Source organism: Spea bombifrons, chromosome 4, assembly GCF_027358695.1.
Source record: "Spea bombifrons isolate aSpeBom1 chromosome 4, aSpeBom1.2.pri, whole genome shotgun sequence".
Lineage (NCBI taxonomy): Eukaryota > Metazoa > Chordata > Amphibia > Anura > Pelobatidae > Spea > Spea bombifrons.
This window is the reverse complement of record NC_071090.1, coordinates 811,287-823,887: the sequence shown is the minus strand read 5'-3', so window position 1 is coordinate 823,887 and position 12,601 is coordinate 811,287. Positions and strand designations below refer to the sequence as shown.

The 12,601-nt window shown below is 50.1% G+C and overlaps 1 protein-coding gene across 1 annotated transcript in view; it reads left to right on the top strand.

Annotated features, from left to right (window-relative positions):
* SOX5 (SRY-box transcription factor 5) overlaps nt 1-12,601 on the top strand; it is an 85,594-nt gene that overhangs the window by 50,118 nt on the left and 22,875 nt on the right. The window contains exons 5-6 of the mRNA XM_053463097.1: nt 4,260-4,432; nt 4,991-5,059. Of these exons, the coding sequence (XP_053319072.1) occupies nt 4,260-4,432; nt 4,991-5,059 (242 nt within the window). The remainder of the gene's footprint in view (nt 1-4,259; nt 4,433-4,990; nt 5,060-12,601) is intronic.

Genomic DNA, 12,601 nt, shown 5'->3' with positions numbered 1-12,601 from the left:
GGAACGCGCGTAACGGGCAAAACCTCCTCGCAGGCGTTTCCCGCTATTTATATACATTATATGTTACAGTTTTCCTAAACTCCTTCAAATAACGTAATAAATCATTTCAGAGCGCTAAGAAGGAACACGCGTGTCATTCACGGGTGCGTTTCCCGGTCCTCGCGGCTTCATCCCGTGATGCTCTTATACGTGATCTTATGGCGGCTTCCGTGTCATCTGTTTAGAGGTCGGAGCGGCGGATAAATCTCCTGCCAGGCCGTGGATTTAGAGAAGTAATCCATTCAATGATCAAATAGCTCGGGAATAAAAGCATATGTTGTGGAGCGGTGATGTTGTGGAGCGGTGGCGTTGCGGAGCGGTGGTGTTGTGGAGCGTTAATGTATGGATTAAGTGGGATGAGGGTTTCGGTGACACGGAGTCTTGAGATAAATGAGAAATGTAGATTCCGCTGGCGGATTATGCAGAATCGGGACACGCGATGTAAATACTGAATGACGGGATCCGCGGAAGCTCCAGGAGCTCTCAGGTCTTCTGAGCGGAGATTTGGCCCCCGTCGTAGGCATTAAATGGATCTTTGCCAGAGCGGAGTGTTAAGTAGTAATTAATAATCGCTACAACTTTGCGTTTTATACTAATTCCTGTGTCCATGTGCTACGTTTCAGTGTTTGGAATACATTAACGCGCGCAGGCGTCGGAAATGTGCGGTTTGTGTTACAGTAATGCGTCTGACCTCCGTGCGACAAATCGGCGCGGGGAAAAAATGCCCCATAATTAGAGAACTCGGTGTCAATCGGTCAATGTATTCCACGGAGGATAATTCAATATTTTTCACAACCCGCTCTCTATTTGCTGCCCCCTCCGCTCATTTTTTTCCATTTTCACACAATTACAGACAATGGGTGTATAATTATTATTTGAAGCTTTTAAGCAGAAGGCACCGGGATGGCGGAGGATCGTTACCGACGCGGAAAGGCTGCCTGGATACGAGCGAGAGATCACACATGCAGTGCCTTTTAGGAAGCTTTTTGTCCTAAAATCCCAGAGACCTCATTCCGTGGATTCCGTCTCAGTAAGAGGCTGGATTGATAAACGGTAGTCACAGCGACATCAGCAAATCAACAAGGCCGCTGTATAGGGGGTGCTATATTCTGAACTCTATTAAACAGATAAAATAAACATTTTCTTATTATGGGTAAAATTTATTTTTTTATATCCGCCCCAAAAACGCTTTGCTCCGTGCCTCACAAGCCGCCTTTTGTTGAGTTTCCCTGGACCAGGACTGGTTTACTCACCGCTTCAATCATCTTTAATGTTCTCCTGACTGTCTCGGCCGCGGCTCTCGTGTAAAATGTATCGCTTTGTTTCCAGGACCGCATGTTTGGGATGTTTATACCGCGTAACGATGTCAACGTTACCTGCTAATGTGATGTCATCAGTTATGAGGAGCTGGATTGTAATATTATTATAAATCAGCAATAAAAGGTTTCATTTTCCAGGAGTTTAGAACTCGACGGAAAATGAAAAGTAAGAAACAGGCTGACTTTGTGCTGCAAAATTTCCTTAAAGTGCAGGATTCAGCCTCGAAATTCTGGAGTTACAATTACTGAGGAAAACCTGTGAAGAATGAGGTCATTCAGGAAAGCCTTTGACTTTCTCACTGGGCTCGTTGTTAATAATCGTTCGTAAACCAAGCAGCGGAGGCAGCCGGACCTAAACGGGAAAATCGTTCTTAAACGAGGCTTAGACGTTCCTCGCCCTGAAGACATAAAGTTTGTTCTGAGAAGAAATGACTTTATTCCTCTGACAGGACGAGGGACTCCTCCATGGTTCCTTTTCCGTGCTTTTTACCAAATTACGTTTATTGCGGATTGAGATTTTCCCTGAAACTTAACGTGATTTCAGTGAATTTACTGAATATATTCTAAATAATAAGATTATGCGAGAGGCGGTTTCCTGCCGTGAGATTCTGTGAATTTCCCGCGGATGACTCCGGCTCTTCCCCGAGGATCTGCGCGGTTACGTGATGACTCCGGCTCTTCCCCGAAGATCGGCGAGCGGTTACGTGATGACTCCGGCGCGCGGTTACGTGATGACTCCGGCTCTTCCCCGAGGATCTGCGTGCGGTTACGTGATGACTCCGGCTCTTCCCCGAGGATCTGTGCGCGGTTACATGATGACTCCGGCGCGCGGTTACGTGATGACTCCGGCGCGCTGTTACGTGATGACTCCGGCTCTTCCCCGAGGATCAGTGCGCGGTTACATGATGACTCCGGCGCGCGGTTACGTGATGACTCCGGCTCTTCCCCGAGGATCTGTGCGCGGTTACATGATGACTCCGGCGCGCTGTTACGTGATGACTCCTGCGCGGTTACGTGATGACTCCTGCGCTGTTACGTGATGCCTCCGGCTCTTCCCCGAGGATCTGCGCGCGGTTACATGATGACTCCGGCGCGCGGTTACGTGATGACTCCGGCTCTTCCCCGAGGATCGGCGCGCGGTTATATGATGACTCCGGTGCGCGGTTACGTGATGACTCCGGTGCGCGGTTACGTGATGACTCCGGCTCTTCCCCGAGGATCAGTGCGCGGTTACGTGATGACTCCGGCTCTTCCCCGAGGATCAGTGCGCGGTTACGTGATGACTCCGGCTCTTCCCCGAGGATCAGTGCGCGGTTACGTGATGACTCCGGCTCTTCCCCGAGGATCAGTGCGCGGTTACGTGATGACTCCGGCTCTTCTCCGAGGGTCTGTGCGCGGTTACGTGATGACTCCGGTGCGCGGTTACGGGATGACTCCGGCTCTTCCCCGAGGATCAGTGCGCGGTTACGTGATGCCTCCGGCTCTTCCCCGAGGTGGTTACGGCGAGGCGGACGCGGTGACATGACGCTCGCCAGCTTCATTATCTTGATTTGTTCTTTTAACAAAAAGCAAACTCTGATTTAAAAACACGAAAAGCGAAATACGGTGACCTGCTTCCAGACAACAATGAGACGGAGCGTAATTACCCCTGCGGTGTTTGGTTAACTTTCCGGGTTTCTTTATCTTTCTGGGCTGTTGCTGAACTTGAAAGAAAATATTTCAAATCGAGATAAATGGGGAACTTATTGTGTCGGAAAAGAACATCATTTATTTTATTTTTTTCAATGTATTCCAAAAATCAATCATCGCAAGAAATGTGAGAAAGAGAAGGGGTTTCAGCCAAGGTATCGACGTTAATTACTCGTCTCTCTGACTCCGTCCCTGCAGTAAAAGGACCGGCGAGTCCTCGCAGGTTTAACACGACGTAAAACTTCATACGACTTTTCATAAACTTTCCCCTAAACATTAATAATACGGGAATGGATGAACACACGGGGTATACCAGAGACCTTAACCCATATAAACCAGCCAAGGTACCTAGGCCCATGTGAAGAGCGTGGTAGATAAGTGGAACAGCCTCCCAGCGCAAGCAGTAGAGGGTAATACAGTGAGGGTATGGGATAGACATACGGCTCCTGAATCTAAGATGAGACTAACGACTGATTAGTGCTTGAGTGTTTACAGCAGGAAAATGGGGGGCCGGAGGGGCCAATCTGCCGGCAGGTTTCGATTTAGTGCGATTTTTACAGTTCGCTGGGGAAGGAATATTGGGTGGCACTCCATGTACCGGAACCTCCGTGGTCCGCAGTTCTAGGAGCGTAAACAGAATTTGCTTCCCCTGAACGCTCTCGGTGGAGGGCAATAGAATGCGTTCTGGAAACATTATTAAGTGTATTTGATTGTTTTTGGGATGTTTTCTTTGGTTCTGTTTAATGAGCCGAGATATAAATCCGTGTAATACAGGATATAACGCTGCCAAAAAAGTTCTAATCTGTCGTATACATCGGCAATTAAGGTCCTGACGATGTATTTGTACCGTTTCGGGGACTACTAATTAGTAATTTGTAATTTTTCCTCCAATCTGTTTTTCGTTTTGAGTCATTTTTTTTGCATTTTATCGTTTTTTTGTAACATGACTCGCAAAGGAAAATTACAAAAAATGTTTTATTAATCGACGGATTTCCAACGTCAACCTTTATGCTAATATTAACAAAATCATCAATAACTGAATCATTTTTTTGTAAAATAATCTCTAAACCATGGAAAGGATCCCAGCTTTTAGGGGTCCGCAGCCCCCCTCAATGGGTGCAGATTGCTATATTGAGTGAATCTGCCGTATGTATAAACTTCGGGATTCTTTAGCCATAAATTGACGAACTCGTCCTCTCCTTGTATTTGCAGGAACCCCAGAAAGCCTAGCGGAGAAGGAGCGCCAGCTCATGGGGATGATTAATCAGCTGACCAGTTTACGGGAGCAGCTTCTGGCCGCACACGACGAGCAGAAGAAACTGGCGGCATCTCAAATAGAGAAACAGCGGCAGCAAATGGAGCTGGCCAAGCAGCAGCAGGAGCAGGTGAGCAGGGGGCGGGGCCTGCGTGACCAGTAATGGCTGCCCGCATGACACCAACGAGTCCAGTTCTTTAGGTTAATACAAACCGGGGGGGCATTTCTCATCTGATCGGTTTTATTATATTTATATTATAGGATTGGAAATGTTATCGTTCCATCGCCGTAGCGCTACTCGCTGTCTGTTATTAAAGAATAATTTCACTAAACATCTGACATTAGGTTTGGGAATACCTCGGGTTACGTTCTAATAAACACAGTCTGTAAAGCGGCCTCGCTGACCCCTGGAAGCCCCCTCCCGCAGGGTATCATTAAAAGAGGAACTAAGTGTCCAGGAATTCGGTGTCAAAGGTCAGATGACTTGACCTCCCGGACATCTGAATAACTCTTTGAAAGAGCCGTTAAACCGGTCCTGATGCCTAATGACGGTCCGGGCTTCAGGAGTTACTTTGTCCCCTCTGTACCATTTAAACACAATCTGTATAAAAGTTTGTTTGCCCGGGAGGCCCCCGGGGGCCGGAGCGCTGCGGCTCATCATAAACATAATAGTGGATTTTCTTTGCAGATCGCGAGACAACAGCAGCAGCTCCTCCAGCAGCAACACAAAATCAACCTCCTGCAGCAGCAGATCCAGGTCAGAGATCTGCTTGTTTCTTTACTCGTCCTCTGCATGTCCTCGTCGTGATGTCATTCATTAACCCTTTGGGTGTCGGTTGAGCAGCTCGTTGCGTTATTGGGTAATTGTTTCGTTTCTGGTCTTGCTCTTGATTTTTGGGTCAGGGCCGGGCATTTAGGTGACTTTTTCCAGATTCTTCCCCCCGGAAGGACATCCGGTTGGCCGAGCGCTGATCCCGTCGGGGTCTTCGGTTTGTAGCCTCACGGAATTCCATTGGATCTAGATGAACAAAACGAATTCTGTGTATCGGGGACCCCATTCCCACCTGGGCTCATGAATACCAGGAATGGGATCCTGACTCCCAGTAATCCCAGCCGACTCCAAATAATAAAAGAAATCATGACTCCTGCTTATCTTGAGGAGTCCCCCTCGTAACGCACCCGGCCAGACTTCTCACGAAGGAAAGTAACGCGTCCGTGTATAGAAGACAAACCGCAAACCGGCCCCCGCCAAGACATTAACACCCCGTTCACCGGCAAAAAAGCGCCAGCACGATAACTTTATTCAGCGTAATAATCGTAAAGCAGCGATAACCCCGGCAGCATCGGAGGAACCGCGTTCTGCAGGAACCGGAATCGGGAGAAGCAGCGGGAACGGGAGGCAGCGGCGGCCCCCGTCGTAGACTTTTTACCTCAGCAGACCTAATGCCCCCCACCAGACGCAGCCGGCCCCCGAGCTGTAGGTAATCGTCAGGCTGCAGCTCTTGGGACCCTGACACTGAATAATGAACAGGGCCGACGGGAGACAAAGGCTTCATTATACACGGACTCGGCCCCCCGGGCAGCTTGCTGATTAGGTTAAAGGGACCCCTGTTAGCGTATTGTCATCATGTGCTAAGAATGTTACTGAAAGAGACTCCAAAACGTTGTGGGTTTGGTTAAACGCAGCTAAAAACCTCAGCTTTCCCCCCAATAATTATTACATTTAGATTTTTGCCCGTTCCGAGCGTTTTTTCTCATTTATTATTATTATTCGCAGGCGAGGGGGCCTCGTCTACTCGGCGCAGCCAGGAACGTTTTATGCTTCTAAGAGCTTTGAGTCTGAGCTGTCGCTGTACTCTCCATATTTTTGGGGTAACAAAGGAGTATTCACCCCAAGTGGGGTACAGAGCCGAGCATCCCGTCAGACGGAACACGGAGCAGCTGCTTGTCTGAATCGCAGGACACGTCCCGGCGCGGTTCCCATGACTCTGCAACCTTTTCCCAAACAACTGAGGCTGCGGCGGGGATCGGCGATTGTTTCTCAGACGCAGAGCAGCTGATCCCTTATCATCCCGGAGCCCACCCTCCCAGCACCGCCTGGGAACACAGGGGGCAGCAGAGGGGGTCCGCTGCCGGGATTAACCCCTACGTGGCCCGGCTTCTGCGTTTAACCCTTGCTGGGCCTGGGCGCAGTGATTAACCCCTGCCTGAACCAAGCTGCAACGGTCAGCAACTATACACTATAGGCTAATAAACCGAATAATAACAGGAAATGCAGAATTAACCCCTTCCTTGCCTGCCACAAGAATCACTTGGTAGAATAACCTGTGCATTGCAGACACGTGCGGCCCGGCGGAGGAAATCGCACCTAAAGGGCCTTTCTGCGCAGGCTGGCACGGGGGTATAGGCTGCGGCCCCTTCTGCCCTTTACTTAAGAGGTTTTAAAACTGAGTGGCGAGCAGTGAAACGCGTTGGCTTGAGAAATGCTTTATTGGCTGATAAAGGGACGAGTCGCGAGTCACCGAGCAGCGTCCTCCGTCAGTCAGAGTCGCGCACGTTTAATGTATCCGCGTGAGCCGAGACGTGTTAATGGAGGGAATCCCCGGCCAGTCACCCTCCGAGGCTCGAGGGGACTCGTGTTTTTAAAGTGTTCCTCAATGGAATAATAACCAACGTGGGGGACGGAGCCGCCTTCATGTTTTTTGCTTGTATACAAGAAACGCACAACACGTGTAATGCACGGAAGACACATGCGTGTGCAGCGCTCCGCTCTCATGTGCTCGGTGCCTGCGTTATTATTAATAACAAAATCATTGGAATGCCGCCGAGTCGCCTCGAGATAAGAAGCAGGAAAAACACGGCAGGTAATTATTTCTCCCGTAAGAAGCTGAAACACGATCAGCCAAACCCCCTCACTGTATTACCCTCTACCGCTTCTGCTGGGAGGCTGGTCCACTCATTTACCACCCTCACAGTAAAGTGAGAATAAATGTTATGTTATTTTGACGTTAATTTCCTGGCGCTTTGTCCGGCCGGCAGACGGCGGGTGTGATGTCACCGCGGCCCCCGACACCCGCGTGTTTGGTCTCCGGATAATTAGGGATCTCGCTTCTGGTTCCTGATACTTTGGGAACATTTAAGCAGAACTAGTTTAACCCTGTAGTGACTCTTAAAGGAGCGGCGCGGGTCACAAAACCATTGTGCGCTTTCTGCTAGCCGAATTACAATCACGTTAAGGGGATTGGCTCCACCCTTTTTGTGTCATCACCAGACTCTCCTGTATGCAAATACATGGCTTCCGTATAAAGTTAATTTGCATATCATGCTGCAGCACTGGAACCTCTGGCGACTATGCATTCAGTGCCCTGGCGGCTGAGTGTCTTTAGTGTGAGAGCAGACATGAGGAACGTGTGGCCGCCGGAGCTTTCTGCAGCTTCTAGAAACTTCTGGCCCGAAAACGTTCCCCCACCCGGTCCCGGCTGCCCCAGAACGTGCACATTGGTCTCCATTCACTCGGGGTTTCTCTGTCGGGGGCAGCCGCTGTCACTCGCTGCGCTGATTGGCCGCGCCGTTCTCTCGCTGAGGCGCCTGTCGGCAGCCGTTAACGTGACATATATGCAGATCACCGTTTGGAGCGCGTTATCTCGGCCTCGCCGCCGGCCGGCCCCTCTCTTCCAACAATGGCGTGTTTCATCATTTTATTCCTGGGTATAACAGGTGTTTCTTTCATACATGTCAGCAGCAAGACAAGGACTCTGAGCGTCTCGGCCCTCGGGGACGGCGAGTAAACGGTGTTACGATGAGCTGCACATCGAGATCTAGGCGCGCGTCTCGTTTGCTTTCCTGCTGCTCTCTTCCGGCTCGTGGGATCCACTTTATTAAACGAGACGTCGCTGCGATCCAGTCCTGCGGTCTGAGAGATTCTGCGCCAACGCGTTCAGGACCCGGAGACGTGTGATGTTAGGAAGTTTTATTTCATGGGAAAGGCATAGGACTCCTGAATCTAGAAAAGTGGAACAGCCTCCTAGCAGAGGTGGTAGAGGGTAATACAGTGAGGGTATTAAACATGCATGGGATAGACATACGGCTCCTAAATCTAAGAGGAGACCGACGACTTTACAGCAGGAGAAACAGGGGACTAGACGGGGGCCGGATGGGGCCGATCTGCCGGCAGGTTCTGGGGGTCTCAGGGGCACAGCACGGATCTTGGGTAATCGGGAGCCTTTTGTGCAGGGCAGGCCAGGGTTGAGAAGCGTCCGGGGCGCCTGCCGATATCTCGGGTATTTCTGTAATTTACAAATCGCTTGGATTATCCGAGGATGAGTGGAACGAGACGCTCTACATCCGCGTCACCCGGGGTAACAGATGGGGGTAACAGCGAGCAGGAGGGGCTTTTGTGTAAATAATGTTTACTAAATGTACCCCTACAAACAGCACGGGGTCCGTAAAAGCATCGTTTATTTGTTGGATATACATCTGTCCAAGGAAACCATAGCAACCGGCATCCATCCAGTAACGCTATGGTAACGTGATATCCGATGGTAGCCGATAACCTTATTGTGTCAAATCCCCTCTGCGCTTTCTAGAACCAATCCCTGCACGGAGCGGGACGTTGGGGGTCCTGATGCAGAGAATTGTTGGGGGTCCTGATGATTACTTTTTGGGTTCCTGGTGTGGAATATTTTTGGGGGTCTTGATAGAGCAGCTGGTGGGTCCGTGTGGTTTGGTCTTAATGTGGGTTATTCCCGGGGTCAGTTGGTGCCCGTGTGGATTTTGCCCCTCTGTGGGGTGGGTCACCCGTGTAGGTATTTCAGAGCTGGTGGGTCCGAGTGATGGACGTCTCCTCGCCGCCCCCCCCCCCGGGATTTACACTCATTGTTCCTTCTATTTGTGACAAAATAATTACGGCAAGCGAAGCGTGGAGCGAGAACAATGGCTGCCTGCGGACAGCGCGCGCCGCGAATCAGCGCAGATTAATGATCGATTTGATTGCGCAGGTCGCAGGAATATTCTCAATGAACATCCTTAAACTCGGCGACCGGGAGGAAAGACAGACAAAAGTGTAAATTTACGTTAATTTCCCAATTATAACAAAATCGAACGAGCCGATAAAAATACCAAAATCCAGCAGGGATGCGGCGAGCGCTCGGCCCTCGGACTCCGGGCTGGAAGATCGTGGCGGATCGTGGCGGAGCGTCTCTGACCGCCAGAAGTGGAAACTTTCCTACGTTGTATCAGATTGTTACGTGCGCTGTGTTTGCGGATTGCGTTCTGACAGCGTCCATTCCCAAGCATTAACCGCCCCGCTGGGGAGGAATAAATTCTGCGCAGATAAGATCAGCTAATGAAGTAACATCGGATGACATTGTCTGAAGATTTAGCGAGGTGAAGCGGCTTCCCGTGTATCTTCTCCGCGCGTTTCCGTTCGCTCCCAAAAGGATTGTTCTCGTGCAATTAACAGATTTTATTTTAATCCCGGCTCTTGGTCTCCGCCGCAGCCGTCTGGGGATGTTTTTCTTGTCAGTTTGCTGAAGGCTCCACGTTAATGAAACACCTCTTTCCATTCAAGGAGAAGCGTCTGGTTTTTGGGGCTGCGGAGACCTTTTCTCCAAGTTCCTTTTTTCTTTTGTGTTGTTTTGCGCCGGAACGTTCTCTCCCGCCGCCCCGAGCCGAACATCCTTCATCTTCGTGACTCTCGGTCGGCACATTCGGGGGGGGAACCCGCGGGTTTCGGGGGTCTATTAACATTCTGGTGCTGCGTCCCGCCCGGGTATTTAAAGAGTTTATTTCTTCTTGTTTTGGTGATGATTCTATTAATTACTGTTTTTTTATTTACTTAAATAAGGAGCCGTTAGAATCTGGAGCTGCGTCGGCTCGTTTGAACTTGGTGACTTATTAAGATGCATTCTGCTCGCAATTATCCGATTCCGCGCTGCTAATTATAACATTGTAAGAGCAGAAAAGCATTAATTGTGGACGGTAAGAGATGAGCTTGAACCCCGTCCAAAAAAACAAATTCCAGACCGAATTGTTTGGAAATTACTCCTTTCAAAGTTCCCGAGCGAACGCACTTCTGGCCAATGGCGGGAGCGGAATACGGAGGAGAGGAAGCGGAATACGGAGGAGCGGAATACGGAGGAGCGGAATACGGAGGAGAGGAAGCGGAGGATCCGGCGTTGGGCTGGATTTTGGCCGTCGATATGGGGCTTTGTAGCAGAACCCAGTGGCCCAGTGGAGGTAGCAGTGAGGTGGGTCAAGGGGCATCAGCAGCTCTCGTGGGGCCGTGCCGGGGCGCGCATGTTCCTCCAACCAGCTGTCTTTTGGATATCTGGAGAGACTCCTTGCCGAGACGCTCATCACGAACACCCACAGATAAAATGTACCTTTTTATTATTTATTAACGGCCACGGAGGAGACCGTTATCAGAATGAAGGCCGCTCGCTCTGCAGATTCATCCCCGAAGGTTCCGCTTTTGCGCTCCATGAATCCATCTGTAAAGCGGGAACTCCGAGTGCCGTCATTAGATTACGAAGACGTACCCCCCCTCGATGTTTCGCGCTCGGCTCTCCCCATCCCGGGGCTGCTGTACTCCGGGCCGGGCCTTCTTTGTATTTTTCTTCTTAAAATAATATTCCTCCTGTAAGACGTCCAGAGCTCGAAGGGAACGGCCGTTCAGCGGCTCCTCGGCTCAGTCCCCGTCGGTTTGGGAAGATGCCTCCTTGCGTTTGTTCGTAACGTTAGAGACGAGGCGCTCGGTGATTAGTAAACTCCGAGCCTCTGATCCGAATCATGCCGAGGTCGGTGACAGGAGCTTCAAACATGTTCCGGGTCGCTGGCGCCGGCAGGTGGATCGCACGGAACCTCAAACAGCTGTTCAGTAAGAAGATGAAGGGCTGCGGCGAGACATTGATGTCTCCACTTGGTTACCGCGGACCGGTGGGGAAGTAGCGAGATATACCCACCTATATTGGAACACAAAGTACCCCCGATGACCCCTTAACCCCCGAGTGTGCACGCCAGATTAGCGCGATTACGCTCATCATTCGCTTTATTCCACACGTATGTAGCGACCGCTCCATGGTAACCTTCCCACGTGCGCAGAATATTTCTGGATTCCGTGGGCAGCTCCTCCGATTCTCCGTCGCACCATCGGGACGGCTACTTAATAAATCTTTTTATAACGCGCACAATGCGTATCTGTAACCGGCGGCGTCCCTGTGCCGCCGGCGCCGTATCCGAGGCCCCCCGATTCGTGGCTCTCGCCGCGGAGCTGCCGGATTCAATGTTTCCAAGAATGTATTGTTCCGACGTGACAACAGGTCAGAAAGATTCCGCATTAATTACTCCAACATATGGTTATTAACAGAAGCGGGCTCGGGGAGCAGCGCTCTACAACGTTATCTTCCACATAGTCAGATGTTGGACATATTGAGAGTGCTGGCAGTCATTGTTCACTCATTTACTTCACAGAGCTAATTACTCCCTAATAATAACTTTACCTTGGAGTTTTTCACTTGCTTTTGCCAGCAAACCTGTTCACACTACATATGCTAATTATTGGCACTCGTTCATTATGTTAAGATAGCTTTAAGTTCAAGCTGTGCCGCCTGCCTTTCGCGAGGAAGCCAGCTGGCTGCGAAGTTCCACCTTTTTTAGTAAAGTCATTAAAAGTTTTAATACGGGCTCATCGCGTTTTCTGGCTTTCAGGAATTTTTAAACAAGGCTCGGCCCCCGGGCGACGGCGGCTTCCAACGAGGGGTATTTGTGGCGCTGCGGAGAGACGGCGGATATCGGGGAATTGTTACATCTCGCTTTTATCTAAATACGGCTTTTGATTACAGTTTACGGGGAGATAAATCAGAAATGAATTGCACAAAAATTGCGGGAAATTCATGGATTTCCTGCTTTTCCTTTGCATTAAGAAAATTAATATATTTAAATAAAATGCAACAAAAGAAAGCAGTATTTTGGTAAAGTTGCCCCCTGCCAATTCACTTTGATTTGCCCCACGCGGCCCCCTTTCGTGAACGGGATTATCACCTAAGCGCAGCGTCTTGTATTCAGGTCCCGCGGCTGCGCGGCGATTCGTTCTTCCCTGAAGTTTCTGTCCCGATTGTTTCCCGTCGTCTCCTGTTTCTATTTAAAAGAAATATTTGCCACCTTTCGGGGGAGATCGGGGTTTGATTTGCCCCAAAGCCGCCCTGGCTGTGTGGCGGCTGCCGCCGTCTGCGTTTAATGCGTTTCTACGAGGAATTGTTTCAGCTCCGACAATGACTTCTCAAAGTAGGTTAGCGGTGAA